The sequence below is a fragment of the Carassius gibelio genome, chromosome A3, assembly GCF_023724105.1.
Source record: "Carassius gibelio isolate Cgi1373 ecotype wild population from Czech Republic chromosome A3, carGib1.2-hapl.c, whole genome shotgun sequence".
Taxonomy (NCBI): domain Eukaryota; kingdom Metazoa; phylum Chordata; class Actinopteri; order Cypriniformes; family Cyprinidae; genus Carassius; species Carassius gibelio.
In genome coordinates this window covers 13703017-13727590 of record NC_068373.1, presented here as the reverse complement: position 1 = coordinate 13727590, position 24574 = coordinate 13703017, and the positions used below count along the sequence as shown (strand labels likewise).

Genomic DNA, 24574 nt, shown 5'->3' with positions numbered 1-24574 from the left:
ACTAAACAAGTTCTGATCCATTCTTTCCCATTTATTGGCATACAAAACAGACATAATCACTCAGCTTCATTCACTGCTTTTACTTGGAATAGTTGATTTTTCCAAAACTCCCTCTGACATCTATCAAACCAACACATTGGCCAATGAATGTGAATGTTGTAAACTCATTTTTAAACAATTATCAAAAAAAAACAACTGGAAACTGCAGCAGACTCATGAGATAGACATAATTTAGATGTGCATTTGCATTTAATCCTAATAGCAAAAAATAAAAAATAATAATAATATAAGGAATGCAAAGATCTGCAATAAATCTTGGGGATTATCTGCATCCGCTATTCAGATATGCCTTATGAGGATATCATCCTCTCAACAGAAGCTGGTGAAATACCACAATGTGAAGCTTTCGTTGCTGTATTTGAAATGAGGTCCCTTTGCATGAGATCTATTATATTAAATGTGTCAACATAAAGGATAAAAGATACATAAAAAACAAACTAATACTTTAAACTAATAATTTAAGAGACTTGGAAAATATCAGAAATAGACAAAATCTCCATCTACACTATAATGGGAGTGAAACTGTTATGATATTTTGCCTTGATCGAGGAGTATATACAAATGTATGATAAAAAAAAAAAAAAAACATGCTGTTTGTAATCTTGTGTGCTGTATGTATGTATGGCAAAACCAATTGAGCTTGTATTATTACATAGCAATACATATTGATGCAAGAATTGAAGAGTTATGGGATCATTGTGAATATTGTTATGCAGAGCTCAGATTATTATCTAGTTTACCTGATTGCCTGAATTATTCAATTTCTCTCCTGATGTAGATCACCTGAGAGATTTAGAGCCTTACAAAGTCACAGTGTTCACACAAATCATGAAATCTCACAAGCAATCTGATGGTTTCCTGTAGTTTGGAGGGAGAGAATGAGGGTGTGGTTTAGTCTTCAAACTTGCCCTCCAGAATGCTGTCAAATGTAAAAGGCATGAACTTGAAGCCCTGTCCAGTGTAGAATTTATTCTGGAACTCCACCCTACAGAAAATAAGTGGGGTAACAAGGTCAGTGGATTGCAGGGCATTAAAAAAATTAAAAATAAAATATTATTTTCTAGCACCAATTTATTTTTTTGTACATAGATTAGATAAAAATCGTGGTAGCATCTTTTCAGGAAGTGATTTGGTTTTAGAATGCAGTTCTCAGACATGCAAACAACACAAATTTGTGTGTAAATAACAACGCACTCAGAAGTCAATACAACTGCATTTTGCTAGAATAGCAGTGTGTATGTAGCCATTGATAGGAGAGACAGAGTCATCTGCATTTTAAACTTTAAATGCTTTAGTTTATAAAGGCAAGCATTGTGCGTGTTCACTTACCAATGCAATCTGAGAGCATGAAGGAAGGCAGACAGCCCTTCCATGATCAACAGAATAAACACTGTCAGTGTAGCGAAAAAGGCAAAGATGATTGACAGCACAAAGAATCCAACAAAATTCCTAGAAGCGAGACCCATGTGCATCACCATTGACCACAAGACCTCAGAGAGCTCTGTAAGAAAACAGAAACACTTTTTAAGAAACACCTTATAAACAATTTATTTCTCCACATTGTATATTGAGAGGAAAAACATGCTGACATTTGTACAGGGTTGCAATTCATGAATTTCCATTACTTTTTCCCAATCATTCATGAACAGAGGATGGATTTTAATAATTTTTATTTATTTATTAGAGATTAAAAAGACTTCGAATTGCAAATCTATAAATTAGAACTAAGCACTAACAAAGTTCTGTGTATTTCACCGGCCTGGAAATCAGTTCCAAAATCTTTTTCATGATCATGAGAAATCTGTTCATAATTTCTTTGGGTGGAATCAGTACAATAACTTTATATAATAATATTACTTACGCGCATGGGCCAGACTCAGTGCCCAAAGCCGAAGATAAGAGGCGGTATTTGAGATGCAGCCTAAGCAGTATTCTATGGTGTGAATGGCTTGATGCACTGCGACATCTGCAAAATTAAACTAAAGAGAGAGAGAAAGAGAGCAATAAGACCAGCTCAGACTAATGAAAATACTAAAATCTAATCCCACTCCCAGCTCAATCACAGCATGATTAGCAGCTCTGAATCTCACAGGCATGAGAACAAAATCACAGCGCAGGGCCTTTCAGATCATCAGCATCATTTGGTGCGATTTATATCGTAATCACACTCCCAACACGGCGCTTTGAATCATTCCTATGTAATGATGGTGGATTTAAAAAAAAAAAAAGAAAGAAAAAAAGAAAATTAATGTCTAGAAAATTGTACTGGAAAAGAACCGAAAACCAACTACACGAGACTACCCAAGACTGAAGCCTGCAGGAACACACACAAGCCACCAAGCATGAGGATTGTACGGGTGATGCTGCACATACACACACACACACACACACACACAAATGTGAAAAATGCCAACAAACATCTACACAGAGAGTTGAGAAGGCTGTCTGCTCTTACCACTTCCTCCTTTGACAGCTTGGAAGGTAATCAGACACATGCAGACAGACACACAGGGTTAAAATAAGGTTAATGACAGTTAGAATCTAATGAAGAGATAGTGCAAGCAAAAATACACTTAAATTTACAGAAAATGCAAAGATCTATTGACCAACACATTTATTGTTGGTCACAGCAAAATGCAGTTGCCCCAAAAAGCATTAAGACACTTGTAGTCACACCCACTGTACAAATGTAAAAATATATAAAATATAATAAAGCAAATGGCACTTATTTTAAAGTAACACCAAGTAAAACACATCATAAAAATATTTTTTAGGTTTGAAAGAGACATGATTTGGACAATATTTTGGACCTTTTTTGTTTGTCAAAAGAGGAATGCGATGTGATGGACTTCACCTGCTAGGACATCTTTTCGAAGCTGAGGGGGACTGATTTATATGTCCACTAAAAATCAGTTGAGAAATGTAATATATTCACAAGGTCTAGAGCATGAGTGTCAAACTCAGAGTTTAGCTTAAACACACCTGATCCAATTACTCAAGTATTTCAGGCTTATTTGATAACTATATTGTACAGTATGTGTGCTAGAGCAGGGTTGGAACAAAACTCTGCAGGTCTCCGGCCCACCATGAATTGAGTCTGACACCCCTGGTCTAGCGTCATTTGTTTGCAGATGCCACTTGGTTTTTGTAAATAATTTTTTTTTTTAACTGTGGCTTCAGTGACCAATGACTTCATAGGGTCACTGAAAATGCCAAAATGAGAGAGATAAACAATCCCGGGGATTTGACTTCAGTCTCCAGTAAACTGACTTTAATGGCTGACTGTGGTTTACTGGCAGGCCTGTTTGGAACAGAACAGATGAATATTATTTGGCACTAAATCATTGAAATCAAATCTCAAAATAATGCAGGTTATCTGTCTCCATTTTATCTCCAGAGAAAAGAAACCCAATTATCCAGGTGGGTGTTTGTTTAGTGTTTTGAGGCTGGTGGCCATGGGATACAGTGGTTGGGGGGGAGAGAAAGTGCTTTTTAAAGGGTCTGCCCTAGTTTAGACCAGCACTGGTATGCAGATCACAGATCCAGTGAGTCACAGAAAGGAATGCCCACTGCAGGCGAGTGACCCCACTGACAACTGCGTACCTGGGTGTGATCACTGAGTGGGTGGAAACAAGTTTCACATGGATTACTATGAAGAAATTCACTTTACTTACTCTTATGATAAAGCATTAAGTTATTCTCAGGATCAACAGATGACAACACATCTCAGACAGAAAAACCTGACCCAAACAAATACCCAGATAAATGGGTCGACAGAACATGTGTCATTCTCTGGCTAAAGAAAGACTATTGTTAGATTTAATAAACTAAAGCATCTTTGTAAAATGGAAAAGAAACAAGGATGAGTAAACTATTTAATGAGTCAAAATAAATGTTTTGTTATTATATAGGCTAGTAAAGAGAGAGACAGGGAATCAGATTGCAGAAAAAGAGACTGTTCCCTCACCTCTGGCAATTCTTCTTCTAAGGTTTGGGCAAGGTGGTCATGTTGGATGATCTCAGCTTCATCCTCGGTGGGACCGTTACCCACGCGGATTCCCCCGAAGTTTTGTGTTCCCTGCAGCAAAAGTCACATTAGGTCATGATTGTAAGTAGAAGTAATGTATACATCTTAGCTGAGCCATTATATAATACGCTAGCTTATCATGGTGCCCATGCTTTCAAACCAATAGAAATACCATATTAGAATGATTTCTGAAGGATCATGTGACACAAAAGGCTGGTGAATAAATAACATTTGAAAACATATCAAAATAGAAAGCTGTTATTTTAAATTAGAATATACGTAATACTAATACTACTATTAATAGTAATAATAATATTATTGTAATATAAAGATATATTGCATTAACATAATATTATTTTACAATATTTCTGTTCTGCTGTAGTTTTATCAAATAAATGCAGCCTTCATAAGCATAAGAGACTAATTTCTAAAATATTTAAATATCCTACTGTAACTAACTATATTAACAATAAAAAATTACATGAACTTTCAAAGATTGTATTAACTTCCATTACATTTCCAGGGCTGAGAATTATACTTATGAGACATCCATGTGGACATTTATTAATATTCTGAAGAATTTCATTGCTGATGTAGCAATGATTGTTCATTAGAATCTAAACACTCCACATCACACATACACCTTATTCTGGATACGGAAATCACAAGATGAAAACAAAAAAACACTGTCTAAATATGAAAAGCTTTAAAACTGGGTGTGTAGGAATCTCGAATGTGATGTCAAACAGGTCCTTACCAGATGTCTTCTCCTGAGGTGTTGCCTGCGCATTACTAGGGTCTTTACTATAAGCATACAAGGTACACAGGCGATAGCTATAACAACTAGCAGACACTGAATTGCAATCTACAGAGACAGAGAAAAAGAGAAACATTTGTTTTAAATGTCAAGTTGTTTCATTTACCACATACTGATGAATTTGTCTGTACCTGTCCAGAGTAAAATGGTTTGTTGGTGGGATCATTGTAGCTGAACAGGCACATGTTGATGAAGGTTATTAGAAGGCTCGGGGCTTCTTTTGAGCTCTTGGCATCATATACCAACCACTTGTAAAAAATGAGCAGCACCAGGTAGCCAAAAAGACTGACCATGAAGATGATCTCAGGAATAAAACCCAGGAAGATATTCAGAGTTTTTTTGAAGTACCTTTAAACGCAGACAGACTTAAATTAGCATTAATTGTTAATACAGATCTATTGAGAGTAACAATGGACACGTGCGTACAGGTGATTGAAAAGACTGAGAGTAACTCCAAACATCATGTGGATGACTCCCAGAATTATCGACATCTTCATCTTGAAGGAGTTCAGAAACGTCAGCTTATTGGCGGCAATGTTCCAGATCTGTAAGAGAAGAAAGGAAACGGCTCTTAAAGGGCTGAGGTTAGACTATCTTTACCACAGAAATGTTCAGAAACTAGATGCTTACTGGGTCAATGCCAACTGGATAGGGTCCATTGAATACTTTTGGCACAGCAGGGTCCAGCTGTAATACGCGGTTATCCTCCAGCGTCTTAATCCTGAAAGAATCAATGGAAAATCTGTGTTAAAAATAATCATGACTTACTAGCCATTCATGAAGATCTAATCTGAATGATCAATTTAAACTTCAACAAGCAGCTGATTATGATAAACTTATGTAAAATGAAGGCCTCAAAAAACAAAAAAAACAACAACAACAATAACAATGAACCCCCCCTTGATAAGAACAACTCACGTCCAGTTGCCTCCAACTCCAAACATGGGTCTGACACTCCAGCCCGAGCCAAACACATTGAGAGATTTGGAGAAACAGTCATTGTAAATAATCCCAGTATACACTGAAAATATTCCCATCAGGAGAATAATGTAACGGCCCGCAAAAACCATGTTAAACATCTAGAGAGAGAGATAGAGAGCAAGGGAGAGAGAGAGAGAGAGAGCACAATTTGATTTCAGATCGGTATGGCCGATATAAATCCAGCTCCTTTAATTAATTTTTTCCTTTTCCTAAGTAAAAACCATAATTTATGCCTACACTGTAAACTAAACTTAAAACAATCATCACACAAATCCAATCTAATAAGCCCCACGAAAAGTGAATATTTAAAGGTTTAGTTCACTCCAAAATTAAAATTCTGTCATTAATAACTCACAGTGATGTCATATGGATTATTTTACAGATCTCCTTGCTAAATTCAAGTTCATGTAAACTCTCCACTGTGGCCGCCAGTCATCCTTCATTTAGCATTCAAATTGTGTACGACGTTCAGTTACGACAGTCAAGATGATTCAATAATCCTACTACTACACTTGACCTGTAGATAAAGATCAGTGGTTTTGCATAAAAGGACTTGATCCTGCTGAAGTTTAGAGCGGTTTCTAAATCATGTTACTTTCTACCGGGTGTCTGTTAGAGATCACTACACTGGAGTAGAGAGCACTATGAATTGTTCTTAACGCACACAGCAACAGAAATTTAAAACACACCAGCACAATACACTACGCATAAATATCTCTTCCCTTTGTGCTTTTAACTTTTCTATGCTGCACGCTGTGTCTCCGAGCTGCTTCAACCGCATCATTCTGCACACGGGGTGCACGTAAGCACTTTGTGCCTCTCTGTATTGGAGCCTTTCATATTATTATTTCATACACTTTTGCACAATGAAAGATTGTTAATAGCCTTTCTTGTTCTGTCCTATCTATCACATGTTGCTGCCTCATTACTGTGCTACACATTTAAAAAGTATATATATTTTCATATTTTAGTATATATTTATATATATTTGTATTACACTGTATGTATTTTACAACAGTACAAAGAGCAAAATATTGTGCACTCTTCATTTTTCTAGAGTAACTTTTGCTGCTGAATTATCCACTAAACAAATTTATAATAGTATTTCTTTCATAGATTATGATTTGTATTTTTTTTTTAGTTGATATTTTTCTGTATAACGAAGTATAATTGCTGTATAATTTAGTAGATTGTGTTTAACACACAAAACAGTGATGATCAACTGGTCAACACATAGAGGTATAGAAATTCTACAGTAAAAAAAAAATGTGCTAGTATCGGATCTGTATCGGCCAATACTCCGATTTTTTGGTATCGGATTGAATTAGTTATGAAAAAAGGGTATTGGTGAATAACTAATGTAACATAACAAAAATTGTATTATTCACTTTGAAAAATGTTCATGCTAAATAACACATACAATCCCTAGTTAAAACAATTTGAATCAATAGTTTTTGTCTTTAGGATCTATACTTAAAAAAAGGCTATATGACATGAATAATATATGATTTGAACAAGATGATCAAACAATAATTATGAGATCGGTGGATAAATGAATGGGTGGACTGATACCTCATTGTCGTATTTCTGGGCAATTATTCGGCTCTCCCGCAGAACCAAATAAAGTGCAGCGCAGGTCATGAGTACACCGTGACCCAGATCGCCAAACATGACCGCAAACAGGAAGGGGAAGGTGATGATGGTGTATGGAGCTGAACACGGGCATAAACATTGATATAAACAATATGTTTAGACACTCAGAAAAGAGATTAAAAAAAACAAAAAAAAAACATTAATAAATTGTAAAAAATGCATCACAACAGGATCTGATGATCTGCAGCTCATTTTAATCACCACAGAGGACTTTGGGACTTGCTCTGTGACAAAAATATTAAAGGTCAGGGTTACCTGGGTTGATTTCCCGGTAGTTGCTGATGCCGTAGGCATCAACGATGCTCTGAAAGCCAGAGGTAAACTTATTGGTTTTGTTGTAGGTGGGTGGAGTCTGTTTGGTCTGCATTCTGTTCAGGATAGAGGGAACAGTGGATCCACTCTTCTCCTGCATGAAATAGAGCGAAATATACACAGTCATGCATGAAAACAAATGCTCCAGTTTGCTTTCCAGTTTTATGCATGCCTGTGCCAACATGTATAGATGTTTCTTTGTAACTCTACATTGCATTTGGGTAAATGTTCATTTATCTATGGTAACTTGTTTACTTGAATTGTAAATATATGCTGCTTATTGTGAACTGAACTTGAGTACTGAGTCTTCAGCATGGAGGCAATGTGCAAGACAGCTGATATTAATAGCTGCTAGTTAAATAAAGCATGAGGAAGAATGCCATGTGTAAGGACAGCCTTTGAACTAGCACGCAAGCACAATCCCTTACATTTCAACACACTGCCTTCACGGACTTAACACCATTACACATCTAGTTTAAATTCAGAAAGAAGCCGCTTTTTTGTTCCCAAACAATTCCTTACATGGATTTACAAATTGGCTGTAAGAACCCATCTGTAGGTTGTTTGCTGTAATTCCAGCATTATATAAACTATGTACAACCTGTCTTAAGCCCAATTTATACTTCTGTGTCGAACCTACGCCGTAGCTACACTGTAGCTTATGTGTAGTATGCCGTAGCCTGACGTGCACCTCTCCAAAAATCGAACAGCACGTCAATTCAACGCAGACTGCAAGCACTGTGATTGGCCTGCTACAACCCCTCTCTCTGTATGTACTTGAGTTTTGTGTGTGTTTATGTGCACTTTAATATATTTTAATGTTACACCTTCTAATATAAAATAAAACAAAGCAAAGAACAATTTTATTCTTATTTAATTCTTATTTATTATACTACACAGAATTATACTGTACATTACTAGTTGTCTGTGACCAAAAATGTTGATCTGCCGTGGAAGTCCGCTTCTTAGGCTTCTGTTGTGGTACTGCGGGTTACACCAGCAACACACCCGTGGACACTGCAAACTAGTGGTTTGCATGTGTACTGCACGTTGAAGCGGACAACGACGCTGAAGTATAAATGAAAACTGAAGCATAGCCTATGGCCGTAAGTCTTAGGTTTTAGTACCAGACTGCCTTTTTTTGGGAACCAAATTAGCTCCTACTCTGGAGGAGGGTCTAACCAGCACAACTGGTACTAACCTGGATGTAAGTAGACATTGATTGGCCAGATGTCATGATTTAAAATGCTGTGTAACATACTGTAAACATTGTGTCAACTTACTTCGTATGTATGGTGAACAGCAATAAATGTACGGAAGCTGAAGTGCAGGCACTTGTAGCAAATGTAGCACTGCCAGTTGTCGTTGGAGATTCTTAGTCCTCCTTTCCATTCGTTCAATCACTTTATGTTTACATAGACATTCCATGTCTTTTATTGTGAAACCCATGAGACACAACAAAAATACACCTCTGATCACAGCGTGCTCCATCCTCCTGTTGTTAACGTTGTTCTTCTCTGTTAACATTGTTGAATGCCGCATACAAATGACATTGCTGTTGACCGGCTTACATCACGTCCTAGTACACACTGTCGGTGTGAATGCAACCCTTTAAATGGTACTTAAAAAAAAATCATCACAGTACTTCAGTACTGTACATTTAGTTCTGGAACTAAAGCGGTGCGAAAGGCCCTCATTATTCAAGGGATCTTCAGCACGCTAAATATACTATGCGAATATCAGGAAATAAATACTATGCTATCGCTCTCTAATATCTATCACAACATAGCAGAGAACATACTATAAAAGTTTGGTTCATGTTTTTAGTTAAAGTTGAGATTGCTGTGCCAAAGCGTTGACAAACATTCATTCTGACTCAATAGCTATTAAATATCTATAAACTACAACAACTCTAATAAGCCTATATTATTTCTCAAATTATCCTCAATACACCTTTAGTACATCCCTTATTAGAGTTCAAATGACAATGACACGGGCCAATTGTAACATTTAATATGCTGATTTGAATGTTTTCCTATTGCAATGGAAATTCAGTTCATTCATCAGGTCCCTTTATAAGTGATGTGCTCACTAGAGAGTAAATGGAATTATGTAAAAAGTTATGTTGTGATTTTTATTTGCTTGATTCATTTATACTGGGTAGCAGCCTAAAGAATGAGACACTGTACCAACCTAAGATCTAAGAAGGTAAACAGAAACATCAGTCAATATGTGTGTATACAAGAGTGTGTGTCCTCACCGTGCCCCGACGCAGGGCAAACTGAATGGAGTCTAGATCCGACACGGGACACCAGATCTCAGCGATCAGACACTTCTGAGTGACATCGATGTTGCAGAGGTTCAGAGTGTGATAAATGGCTTTCATTTTCCGGACCTTGATGAACCATACTCTGACAGTCTTGGCAGCCGCCTGCAAAACACGCTGCCTGTGATCCTCTGTCTGATTCAGCACCTGGAAAACACAACAGAGTGGAAGAGGAGGGATCAGCACAGGAAATATGAGGTAACTGAACAAGTGAGGCGATATTCACAACCTGAGAGACCTGAATCTTAGCAGACTGCAGTTTAGTGCAAAATCTGACACAGAAACATGATAATAGTTAGTATCCTATAAATGTTTTTCAGAAAAATAATTAAAACTGTTGTGAACTAAACTAAACTGACTTAAAACTGTTAAGTCAGGTGAAGTACATACAGTAATGGTTCTCCATTTAGTCACTGGCTCAGTTAATCTGATTCAAACTGTTCATTCGCTCATGAGCATGTGAATCTTTTTGAGGAGCCATCAAAAAGAGTCATTTGTTTTTGCATGGAACATGAAAGTATTTTGGCAATGTCACCCTACTTTTGTTGCAATAGTTGCAGGGGTTATTCAGAGCTATTGCAAGAACAGCGACAAACAGGCGCTCAACTTCGGTTATTTGTTCATTGAAAAAGTATACAAGCTTCTGTCTGCTCTTTTATGAACAAGATAATTCAAGAGCCACACCTGTTAGGTGTGTAAATATGTTTGTGAATCCTAAACATCAGTTGTGTGAACACAGCCAGTAAGGCTTCTATTTAAGCAAGGTGGATTTCTCAAACATTCAGGAGTGGCCAGGGAAGTGTGTGCCAGTATCTGGTTGGCATGTTAGTGGCTACATTAAAGTCCAAATGTGCATTCTAGCTCACACGGGTGGGACATACGCCGCCAACCACTCTGAAATCAGACACACTCGCCCACGCTAGAATATCCCACATGCTCACCCAAGCTGGAAACATACAGAGACTCACCCACACTGACAAATCAGGCAAACTTGCCCACTCTGGGATTTAAGTAATCCTTAATCATGTTTCCCGTTTTTCTCAAACCGCAACAGAAACACCAACAAGGCATGTGTATCATACTAAAGGATAACAAATTCTCTCTAAATCTGTGAGAGGAGCACAGGGACATAAACAATTCCTGCCTGACAGACACACACACACACACACACACATGTGCATAGTGACCATTCCCCCTCACCTCAGGGACAAACAGGCCCGCTAATAACTCGAAAGTGAGTCAGTGACATGGAACTTAAGCGTGCACTCTGTCCCGCCCCTGTCAGCGCTCTTGTGCTTGGATACGTTCCTTAATATCTTTTGAATAATCAGAGAGCAAAGGGATATGTATGTGGCTTTTCAGAGGGTGTGGGATAAAAGAGAATAAGTGTGGCCAATATGAAGAACAAACTCCCTTAGTATGTGGAGATGCACAGACAAGAACTCTCACTATGAGACAGTCGCTGTGAAAAGCACCTTACAGATGTGATGTGATGACAATAAGACTTTCTTTTACCAAATCAGATTTTTGTTGATTTCTGTTGGCAAGATTTGAGGTTAGCCCTGCCAATAACGGCCTAAAATCTTGCTCCACATAGCAGTCTATAGACCATAATCAGGTACTTTGAATTTAACACAGATAGAAACAAGGCTGTGAGGGATAGAATTACAGTCTTCACAATGGCACACACTGTAAAAGTCCTAGATCACATCATTTTCACAACTTCAAAGCAATTTTATGGAGTTTTTGGTCTACTGGGAGTTCATTTAAAAATAAAAAAAGTCTCATAAGCTGAACAATCGGTGTGGTTGTTAAACAACAGTACAATCCATTGAATTTACTGTCCTTCGAACTCTTTACAACCTTTTTTTCATTCCTGTCAAAAATTAAACATGGCACAACCCTGAGTAAGGTTTATTAAGGTTCAAATTCTGATTGGGCAATTTTTGTGTTTAACACAGCTTATCACTATCAGCGAGTGTAGAAAAATGGCATGATGCGGAAATATGTACGTGCCACTGTGCAGACACTGAATAAATCTAACATGAGAACTAAGCAGCAGATAAGCGACCATGCAATGTGCAGAAGGTCTAAACTGTGTGGGCATCTGTGTGGTTGAGAAGGTATGGGTACTATGTAAATGTGTGAGGACGCACTCACCCAAATTTTTCCTTCCCAAATAAGGCATTGTGAAGGATTCTCTCAAAGACCCAGAACTGTAACATCATCCAAGCAATCCCCACTTATGCCCACTAGTAGCCCCTAATGACTCACCGAGGGAGATTCCCACAGCCATACAAACCACCAGATACTGACTGTGTCCTGACATAGCAAGTGAATAATTCAGTCAAATCAACCTGCAATTTACCGTAAATCTGCTACTTTAATCTTAGTTTAAGACAGAGAATAAAAAAAGAAAAGCAGAAAAGGAAATGAGAAAAAAGAACACACACACAGCTGTGCAGAGTTTTTAGACCTAAAGTCTAATCCAGAGGTTTTGGAAGGGACAAACACCCGCAGGGGGCGCCACAGTATATCAGGGAAGTCAAAAAGAGAAAAAATCAAACAAATTAAATGATAATAATAATTTTTTATCATAATAATAATACATTTAAATAAATAGACATTCACTCATACTGTAGTGATCTGCACTAACTGTGAGTAATATATAAGGAACATGCGAAATAATGTTATTGACATAAGAACAAAAATGTTAGGGTATTCAAAATGGGCAACAGGAATTATTTAGGATATATTTTAAGTTAAGCTGCTATGGATAAAAGCATTTCCACATGCATATGTAATTTATATGACACAGTCAGAGCACAGTGTTTAATTATTTATTTTATTTATAGTGAAATCTGTCCAGGTCTAATCTAATCTGTTTAGTACAGCACTATGTTTCTAATCACACTCTCATGTCGTGTAATTATATTACGCCTCTCAGCTGCAGTTTATGAAGAAAATGACATCAATTGATGTACTGTCAAATCATATTCAATCATATCACTTTTTAAAACCAGCATGCATTCATGAGTTTGTTGGCTCTGTAAACAACTAAGCTTTGTTATTCTACATTATTTTAAGATCGTCATTTTATATTTCCTGATGTATGAACATCTGATCAGACTGAGTAGTGCAGGAGCAGAAGGAAATCATTTTAAAGTCATGGATGTTGCAACCATCATAAACTCATTTGTTTTCATCAGGGCACAAGATCAGGTTAAAACTGTTGGTTCACGTGCTGATGCAAATGCTGCTCAGATAGAAACAGATGACACACAGATAAAGACATATGGACTTTGTTCAGACTACAAAAAGGTGGTCTTGCCATTGTGCCGGTGCTTCCAACGTTACTATAGCAGCTGTCGCAGATGCACAGAGATATTGGTGATGCCGTCTTAATACGCAGATCAGATTTTATCATTTGTAAAATGACAAACAGTGTGGCAGGATTTGAAAACTGATTCAGATTTGGGGGCAGAGTGAACAAAGCAACAGAGAAAACATTCCTAACAGAACTAGATCCAGCATCCATAAGATTTAACTCACCTCATACAAGAAAAAAACTGTGTCTAAATTCGCTTATTGTGGCCAAAGAACTAAAAGAGAGTCCTTTGCTCATAAGCAGTATAAAGTCTTTGTGAGAGAACGTGAGTGTGTGCACATATGTCTTACCATCTGGAGATCATCAATTCGAGTGTTGACACCAGCCGCCATTTCCTTCCTCTCTTGAGAGGTCTCAGGACAGGGGTACAGAGATGCACGAAACCTAACATAAAAATATTGGTCAAATTCAAATTGGTCAAAATATTGATATGAATATCAAAAGTTTGGGCTGAGAACAACGTTTTTTTTTTATATATATATATAAATTATTCGTTTTATTTGACAAGGATGCATTATATTGATAAAAAAATAACAGAAAAATTTGTTACAAAAGATTTTCATTTAAAATAAATACTCTTCTTTGAATCCTGAAAAATGTATCACTGTATACACAAAAATAGGCCCAACTATTTCGAAAATTGACAAGAAATGTTGAAATTTCAGCCTTTTATAAATATATTTCAATAGAAAACAGTTATTTTAAATTGCAATAATATTTCACAAGAGTACGGTCTTGTATTTCGATCAAATAAGTGCAGCCTTGCTGAGGGCTTAGTAAGGAATTTCTTTAAAAAAAAATATATATATATTATTTTTTTTTACCAACCCAAGGTCTACAGAGAACAATGTCATGTTTTCAACCTCAATCTCATTTAAACACCATTTTCTTTTGTGTTGGTCACTCTGTATTGAGACTGGGCTGTGATATTCTCATACCCTTCACAAATCTTCTTGACTCTGTTCTTCAGCTGGTCTCCCTGGAAGAAAATGATGAACACTGATTTGTGTACATGGTCTCCCTGGAGAAAAAAAAACACATAAGAGCAAGTTCCTATTAAATATGCAGTTAATAATCCAAGATGATTGTTGAATTGTTGAAAAGTTATCCAGAAGTTATTTGTTTATATTTTTCACAGGGGAAACTGACTGTGGCAGGGTCCTCAAGTGGTTCCTCGATGTCTGCCTGTCGCAGGAAGACATTTCCACGACAAACTCTCCACAGCATCCTCTCGAAGGTGGGAATCCTTTCTCTGCCGATCACTCCTGCAACAAACCTGCAACCAGCATCAAAGGTGAGTCAGGCATATCAGTATCCTCCAACAGCAGAATTATTATTTTTTTATTTAGGTGGGATTCCCCAGTAAAGATTGATCTTAAATCTGAATTAAATCAAGGTTTATTTCAGAATTCTGTCACAGATTTATGCGTCGATGTTGATTGACACGGAAGAGAAGAAATTGATCAAGTTATTATTGTTTTCTTTGGGCACAAAAATGATTCTTGTTGCTTCATAACACAACGGTTTAATCACTGATGCCACATGGACTATGTTAATGATGTCCTTACTACCTTTCTAGGCCATAAAACGTTTTAGTTGCCTTACTGTCTTTTGAGGGGTCAGATGATGCACAAAGGTCTTATGGGGTTTGAAACGTGGCGAGTAATTAATGACAGAATTTTCATTTTTGGGTTAACTTTATTGTTACTGTAACTCCGGGGCCTGTATCATGATGGGATTCAAAACTAAAGGTTAAAGGTTTTGCTAAAGGTTAAGAGATTGAAGAATATGACAAATTTAAACGTCATATCAAACATGAAAGAGGACAAATACAATAAATTGTCTTGATCTATCAGTGCAGTCACAAGTGAAACAATTTAGTTTATACATTTGAAAATATAAAGTGATACAGACTCGAACATGTAAGGTCAGAATTGAGTGTCTTTGTGTCAGACATGTGTCACTTCTCTCACATCTGTTTGGTCCACCTTCAGTTTGATATCTCTAACCCAGAACATAACCTGCCCAGGAGTAGGTTAGCCGTGGAGTGTAAGCCAATTCACAATAAATCAAACTGTAGTATTATTTTTATTGTGTGGTGAAAGAAAAACATAGTGGTTGCATTGTCAGGCCTCTCAAACACATTGTGTGAAAATCTGCACATCTATTACTTTACCATCTAGCCATAATGGCATGTTTCAGCCCCCATCTACCGTATTTTTCGGACTATAAGTCGCACCTGAGTATATGTCGCATCAGTCCAAAAATAAGTCATGACGAGGAAAAAAAACATATATAAGTTGCACTGGACTATAAGTCACATTTATTTAGAATCAAGAGAAAACATTACTGTCTCCAGCTACGAGAGGGCGCTCTGTGTCTTCAGTGTAGACTACAGGAGCACTCAGCAGCATGGAGCGGCTGTAGATGGTAATGTTTTCTCTTGGTTCATTTCTCTCGATTCATGTCAAATTAATTCTGATAAATAAGTCGCACCTGACTATAAGTCATAGGACCAGCCAAACTATGAAAAAAAAGTGCGACTTATAGTCCGGAAAATACGGTAAATGATCTGCATGCTATATTGCAAAAACTGTATTATATTAAGATACACCCTCATTCCTCTTTATATTTATCTCTTAACTCTTCTGATGGTCCAGTGCTCTGAATGGAAAAAGTGTTTAATGCTAAGTATAGCCTACCAGAATTATCAATCACAGATCAATGACAAACCCGCTGGTATTAGCACATGTTACATAGACATGAGTTAAATCCCTCTTTATTACTTAAATTTTACTAACATAAACCTATTAAAATGATACCACTCCCTTTGTACTATGATTTTTATAACTTAATCCAGAGCAGTAAGACCATATCATTTGATGCATTTACCATCCACATATAACCTAACATAGAGCCATTTAAAAGGCATTCTTCTGTGGTGGAGAAAAAAATAGACAGGCAGATCAAAAACATATCAGAAAGCGTGGTAGTTTCTAATGTCCATGTAGGCCTGTGTCAGAGATGGTGAACACAGTTTGTAAGGTAAAATGATGTGGAAATACACAGAAAGCATTTCAGAAGAAGGAGTACAGGCTGCACTGTAACATGTTTTAGCTGTCCATTTAAGACAGCTATCAAAGCCCACTGACACACTCACCCAAGCCTGAGAGGAGTGCTACGTCTGACCTCACTTGGATCCAGTATAGCTGATGAATCTTCCAAAAGTGCAGGATCTTCCATCTAACAAAAAGAGAACAACAATTTATTTATCTCTTCCTGTAGAAATGATTCGATTTTGAATCAAAGTACACTGTAGTGTTGATAATATTGTTTCAGAAAATTGCTTTCTAAAAAATAAATGGTCATTTACATACAAAAGGGCAAAGGTAAATTCAGGAGATCTCAAGCTGTTGTAGTAAACTTCATGTTGATAGATGCTGTAATAGTTCAGAGCTCTACATGTTGATGTAAAGTACTTCTTTCATATTATATAAACCCTAAAAATTCTGCTACCCTTAAGTCATCTTAATTTTTCAACGCAATTACAGTCAATCTTGAGATTTAATAAAACTCAATCAGCTGACAACTTTTACCGAAAGAAACATACAATACACGTATTACAGGCAAAACCAGGGTGATGTGCCTAACTCTAGGACACAGAGATTGTAGCACAGAGATTGGTACATGTAAAGTTTGAAACAGCGTTTTTTTTTTTTTAAACGCTTAAAACACACTGCCCATCACCAGTCTGTGTGAGAGCCCAAGTTAGTGTAAGTGTAAAGTGAATGATTACAAAACGGCTAACAACTTAACTGCTTTCTCTCAAATGACATTTTATAACTTGTAAAAGAAATATATCACAATAAAATGTTAAAGTTCAAATCAGTGTTCGGGGAGCACAGAAATGTTTGGTCAAAGATCTCCAACAGGCTCAAAGACAGAAACGAAATACCCTGGTAGTCGTTAATTAATACTACTATTAGTAGAAATTAATTGCCCTACAATCATAATATCTGCACTGTTTGTACTCTATCTGCCATGTGCCTTGTGCTGCTTTATTTATCTGTTTTTTTTTACATGTCCCTATTTGTGTATTTGTATAGTTGTATTTTATATATATTTAATCTGTATTTTTACGTTCTACTGCTAGTGTTATCTGTATGCACCAAGGGTCTGAGAGTAACGCAGTTTTAATTCTCTGTGCGTATGTACATGTAAAAAATTGACAAAGCTGACTTTGACTTGAATTATCACGGGTACAAAAAGCGGTTCTTTGTTTTTTACAGTTTCAAGAAATATGTGAATAGGGAGTCGCACACCTTGCAGAACTGGTATTGGGAAGGGCATTTTGAGGGCGGCTGAGATGTGACCAGGAATTTAGAGAATGGCCTTTTAATCTATTACACATGGATCTGACTTTTTCAGCTTGAACATCATAACAGACATGGGGAAAAATATGGTTCCTCTGTATGTTACAGTGTTTGTTCATTTGACTATTAAATGGTGTTAATTATTCTGATCTGATCATTTCTATTCAAATGCCACTGTATGACATTTCTGAGTAAGGGCCATTTTACACAGTAAAGGGGAACAGTGAGCTTCCAGTTTTAAGTTAAGTGGAAGAGAAGTGGAACATGGCAGAATGAAAAAAGTACAAAAACAGAGGTTCCCAGAGGCTACCTTTCTGAAATGACAAATCCAATGTGATTTTACTCACAACAACTTAAATAGTCTTCAGCTTTTATTTGGTCATAGAATAATGTGGAAGAGAGGTTTATTGCAGTATTTTATGGCTTCATTAGCCATCATTTACATGAAACAGACTACAATATTAGAGCAGTCGCCTCAGATGCGACATATTTTTGCACAAGCTGAAGTAGCAGCGGATATTGTTGTGGTTGCACAGGCACGTTTCACACCGCCTCTCGAGACAACGAAGATTGCAAGATCAGTAGCAAAGCTTGCCGCCTTTCATGTACCGTGTAAAATACCTCTAAGACCACAGCAAACTCTAAAAGCTAAAGGTTTTGTAAGAGATGAGGTATTACAGACCTCATTAAAGAACTGCTGTGTTCGTCTGAGGATATGCTTAAGCTCAGTCAGCTCCAGGAAGTTCTTCTTTAAGGCTTCCTGGTTGGTGTTGATCTCTTTCAGCTCATTCTCCAGCTTTTCAAAGGTGGCCTACAAAAGGTGAATAAAGGTCACATCACATTTAGTGCATTAAAAAAGTGTTCACAGCTTAAGTACTGTCAAATTCAAACATATTATGTCAGTTCCAAAACCTCATTTTCAGCATCAGTCTTCATGGTCACATGACCCTTCAGAAATCATTCTTATAACATGCTGATTTGCTGCACAAAACTATTATTATTTTAAATTTTGAAAACAGTTGCGCTGCTTAATATTTTTTTGTAAACTTTCATAAATTTTTTTCAGGATGCTTTGAAGAACACAATGTTCAAAAGATACATTACTTTATATAAGATATATATAATTCAGTAAGTTTATCCATAATGAACTACTCTAATCAAAACATTTCAGTATTAAATGGCACAAGGATATTTGTAATCCATCACTCTCCTCATCCGCCATCGCTGTGCTCTTCACAATGTGTTACTGGATTGCCTTCTCAGGGAAGGATACATAATACCATCTTAAAATTTTGGCCAAAATAATGTATTTTAGGAGGCGGCATAATTATGATGAACCATTTAGGAATAACCTTTACATCATATCTTAAAAGATATTGCCTCTGTAGGCAGCGCACAATGTTTTGAAATGGAGCGACTTTAAATATGGGTTATTTTTATTTCTAATTAAAAATTTCACCCTCATTTTGAGCTGTGCATGAACTTTTTATACCTCCAAATCAATCATGTCTCGTGGAAGAGGGACCTCTGGGTTCTCCCCTGTGTCTAAAACAGGTATGTTAGCCTTTTTGATTTCCTTCTCAACAAATCCTTGAAAAGAAAAAAAACAAAAACATGATCAAGCAGCGAAAACAGAGCCAGAAACAGAAAATGAGAGAAACAAAATGTTCTTGAACAGCTTTCCACTGAGTTTAACCAGAACACATGATGCTTTGTCAGAAATAATTTTCAGCTCACTATGTCAGCAATGCTCACTCAATAACTCACTTAGTTTGCGGTCCATCTCCTCACACCGACGGACTTCATTCACAAACTTCCTCTGGAAAATGTTCACATCGGGGTTCAACTGCAATTCAAAGAAAGAGAAAAGATCAATGATATTAATACACAACTAACATTCTCTCAAAGACAAGGAAGCCACATTCACACCCAGAGGTTTAGGAAAAAGCTGCAAAGTGGTCATATTTACAGCTGGACAACGAATCCACATAAAATGAAAACAACACTGCTGGCTGATAAATGACTAGATTAGGGTTCAAGGATGAGTGAGCACTCTCTAAGGCCACTTACACAATCACTTCCTGTGTAAGGTCATAACTTGTGTGTATCTGATAGTCATTTAAATCTTCCCCAATTCAATTTCATCTGCTCTTCATCTGGTCTAAAAAAGTAAGGAAGGAATTACAACACCGCCGTACATGTCTGCTCCTGAAGCATTTCCAGTATTGGCATGTTTATAACCAAGACCTGTCAAAACAAATCCAGTATTGCAAACTCTTTGATTGTAGCTAAAATATAACAAATACAAAATGAAAAGAAAGAGAAAATGTGTGCTACATACAGTATCCTACAACAGTTAGTATTGCACTTTTTATGGTCATCGCTTTTCACGGCTTTAGCCTACGTGTCCATTCATCAAACGCTTTAAATATTCCTTAATTCAGGCATCCAGGACACATTAAGCCACCAAATGACATGATCCATATTTTTCTGCTGACATTTGACAATGATGACGTCATTGTTACTGCCATGAGTCACTATGAATGAAGCACCACCCTCTGTTGTTTTAAATGGGTTTCACAATGAACAGGTGGTCTATACTTACATCTCTGAACTGCACCATGCCAATCTCCCCCAACTCACTGACACAGCAGTAGGCAGACTCAGACTGGAGGAAAAGCTGGGCCAGGGTCATCTCTTCACTGCGGAACAGTTCCCCCATTATGCACTGCTGTCTACCCAATGCACTGAGGGGAGAATGTCTGGATGAAAAACACAAAGGCTAATCATTTAAATACACAAAGTTTCACATAAACAGAGTGATATTTCTGTTTGACACTGAGCACAGTGGTAAAGTCACACTGATTGAGTGAATGCAGTTTTACTTTAACCAAAAGGAAGGAAGGCTGCCCTGAAAACAGCAAGTCGGCATTTTAACCTCATGATATGCAACGAATTCTGATGTTTACTGCTTTTGTGGAAATTCAGTTATGCTCACAGCCCTGTAAAATAATACTGCTACAACTGAACGGTGTGAGCCGAGTTTCATTGGACACAGCCAATAGTTTACAAAGTCATGAGAATCATGTGAATGTTTTATTTTCAAGACATTAAAAATTTAATGGTTATCTGACAAGAAGTTTGCTTATTATAGATGGTAAGGTTCACTGCTTTGCATCGGTACATCAGCATAAAAGTTAATGATGCTATGCATCGATTAAATAAAAAAGTGTGCACTGTTGGCATTTGTATTGTGATGCATCATTTGTAACATATTTGCATTACTAATTACTATTTTTTTTATGTATATATAATTATTAGTACATGTGCTATATTAAACTGTTTCTCAAGACTTCTTTCATCACCACTGTTGCTATGTGAATATGTCGTATCACAACACTATGGAGACCGAGGTGTGTCCTGAGAGTCACACAGGATACAGATTAACATGGCAGAGGTAGAGCTGCATCTTCTACCAAATTACAAATCCAATGTTTGGAAACACTTTGGGTTGTATACGATGGAAATGGACATTTTGATAAAAACTATGCAATTTGTAAAAAAAGTCATACCAACATGATGTGATGTGAGTGCAGAGATGTCTGCCTCCCCCACGGTTTCATCAGTAGCTACTGGCTGCTGCAATAGTAAGGCCTGTTTTTGAATATGCCATGCGTTCGAAGTCAGAAGGCACATAAATTAGACTAATTAATGATTTGCTGTCTGTCTGAACCACATATATATAATATTGAACTATCTGTACATATTGAATAAAATAGCATCATATTTTTTTTGCATTTTTTATTGCATTGAATCGCATCGTGTTGGATTTAATCGAATCGTAATCAGATTCCACTGCATCGTTATGGGGTGAATCGTATTGCATTGCATTGGTATTTTCTTCATAATATGCATTGAGATGCATATCACATCGGCTTCAGTTATGGAGATATACTTCCATACATATATGTGTGTGTGTGTGTGTGAAAACAGAGAAAGAAATATACAGATATACAGACAGATAGAGAAAAGTATGAGTCTAAAATAAGACAAAGTATGTTACAAAATGCCCTCGCACCACCTCCTAAACATTGAGGATGGAGCCATATCAAACTGCTGTAATGGAAAGCACATAAAAAAATGGAACTTGGTACAATAATAATAATTATATGCCCACTGTCTTGTTTTCTTAATCACTAAAATCATAGTTGAATTGATTTTGATTAATCGACCAGTCCCTACTACTACTCAAGGCAAAGCTTCTGCCTCCTTTCATAATACCAAGAGCATTATGCATTTCCATCTAGACTATACTGAACTAATATCTGCTCAGAAACAATAAGACAATCCAGTAAAAATCTTTAGGAAAGATTCCACAGTCTTGTGCCCAGAGGACATGCAAAGAATGTTACGCTTCTGTGCCGTTTCATCATTCTCATCGCATGTGATGCTCCAAACAGCTGAGAAAAACACACAGGAGCATTCAGTCATTGCACAGAATAACCCAATTAACTTAACTTTCCCTGGACCTCCCGTTACAACTGCATGGAATGTGCTGTCCTAGGGCAAACCCTGATCTTCCCAGTCAAATGCATGTGGTCCAATCAAAGTAGTGAATTGTAAATTGTAGCCCATTCTTCAAAGCAGTCCCTCACTCTGCATGAAAGAAGCTTACTATTCATTAAGAATAATTGTACGATGGGCTCCTCACAGGGAGCAGATTATGGATTAAGCTGCGCCATGTGACTCTCCATACTAAACATTACCACCACTTTGTGGCAGGTTAAGACCAAAAGAAAATCAATAGAGCAGAAAAAGCCATTAAATGTTTTTATAACTTCTATTTTATAACTTTAAGTGGTATAAATGGGACATAAGTAGTCTTTGTTTCATTGGCAATTCCACATGTGCTGAATAATGCAGCACCTTGTGTAATTATCAAGATGCTGATACTCTTTCAGTTGGATCCTGACATCTTCTCCATTCTCCTATCCACCTTATTCTTTAACGCAGAAGAAAGCCATTTTATGTGAATGTGCGAGACATAGGGTTCATCAGCCGCCGTAGGGAAATAATGAGAAGAATAAACATGTGCAGTAAACAACAAAACTGTTTGCACTACAAAGCAGTGTGTCCATAATTAAGACAATACATTAATTTAATATGAGAAGACTGAGAACAGTTTGCAATAACTGTTTGTTTTGTATTATTTGGAAAATGTTTAGTTTCTATTACACTATTAAGTTGTTTTTTTATCTCCTACTCACTGAAATGACGCTCCTGCTCTGTTAGATGTATTATTTATTTAATAAAATGGTTTAGTTATTTGAGTAATTTATTTTTTACACGTTACACTGTTTATACCTACACAACACAACGTCATACAAAAACATTCACACATAGAGATGATATTATCAGTAACGTTATATTGGTTGCTTTGCTAAATGGTGAACAGTCAAGAGTTTTCTGAAACCCCTTTTTACAGTTCTTTTATATTAAATACCAAGCGGAAATCACTTCCGCAATGATAAAATAATTCGTATTTTATCGTTGAACTGTAAGAAGGGGTAAACACAGGCATCGGTTTATTAACTAGTCTGACAGAGGAAATTAATGTAACGTTAACTAACTTACGTTAGCTGTCAACCCAAGCTTATGCGTCAACAAGTAACTTAGCAGGGTAACGTAAAGTGGCACTCTATTTACTTCAGTTTTCTACTGTTACTAATGGAAGGGTATTCCTATAAGGTTCAAACTTAAACTTGAATAAAACATTAAAAACTACAACCACGAAGCAGCAATACCAGAGTTAAAACGCTAATGCTAATTATCCCGGACAGGTTGTTACCTCAGATAACGTAAACAATCAACAACACGTGCATTACAAAAAGCTAAAAGAAAACACGCTCTTCTCTCCTAAATACTCTTCTTACTGGACGTTTCAAAATAGTTAACAAGTGAGAAGAAAGTTATTTTTAGCAAGAACAATGTAACTTACTGAGTTTAAACAGTTGAAAAGGGCTGCTGGTCTGAAGCCTCTGACTCGCGAGCGTCAGCTGACCAGAACGAGACGAACGTGACGTCACGAACGGCCCGGTCCTTGTCACGTGATCGAAGTTACCTGGGGCAAGTTCAAGCTCAAACCGGAGTACAACGTTTTGCTACGGTTTCCGGTTTGAACGACATGTTTCCTGAAAAAGGTGTGCAACGGGGTTTGAGATCTCTTGTTCGGTGGGTGTGTCAAAAATGTAAGCACACTCAGCAGCAGCAGCATGTACTGTATATATAAACCACGGGGATTAAAGAGACAGCTTGCACAATGTAATTAACGTCTAAATAATTTCACAAGAGAAAGTATATTGTTTGCACGTTTATTTACATTAAAGACAACATAACTGAAATAATAAGAGCAGAAGTAAAGATCTGGAACTTCCTTAAGTCTGTCTAAATATTATTTAGTAACTGCAATGTCTTCTGGCCCATATACTTTCCTTGAGAAGATGCATAGACATTGATTAATGTAACATAAAAATACTATAAATATTTATACATTTTGCTATTGTATTGTGGAGTGACACTAAGCTCTTCTATACATCTCTGATATAATGGTATATATTATATGGGATATATTATATAA

General features: G+C 36.9%; 1 protein-coding gene across 2 annotated transcripts; it reads right to left on the bottom strand.

Annotated features, from left to right (window-relative positions):
- Positions 1-10: 10 nt before the first annotated feature.
- LOC127948193 (V-type proton ATPase 116 kDa subunit a 1) lies at positions 11-24093 on the bottom strand. 2 transcript variants are annotated; one of them, XM_052544721.1, is made up of 22 exons: positions 23936-24093; positions 20543-20699; positions 19705-19783; positions 19430-19527; positions 18620-18748; positions 16725-16807; positions 14714-14840; positions 14503-14585; positions 13855-13948; positions 10111-10323; positions 7794-7944; positions 7458-7597; positions 5823-5983; positions 5535-5625; positions 5331-5449; positions 5036-5252; positions 4845-4952; positions 4028-4138; positions 2516-2533; positions 1922-2039; positions 1390-1561; positions 11-1045 (listed from the first exon to the last, which is right to left on the bottom strand). In XM_052544721.1, the coding sequence occupies exons 2-22, from the start codon at positions 20657-20659 to the stop codon at positions 952-954; spliced, it is 2523 nt and encodes an 840-aa protein (XP_052400681.1). In that variant the 5' UTR covers positions 20660-20699; positions 23936-24093; the 3' UTR covers positions 11-951. The 2 variants fall into 2 exon arrangements, with proteins under 2 accessions (XP_052400681.1, XP_052400682.1); XM_052544722.1 differs by lacking the exon at positions 2516-2533.
- Between the last annotated feature and the right edge of the window lie 481 nt (positions 24094-24574).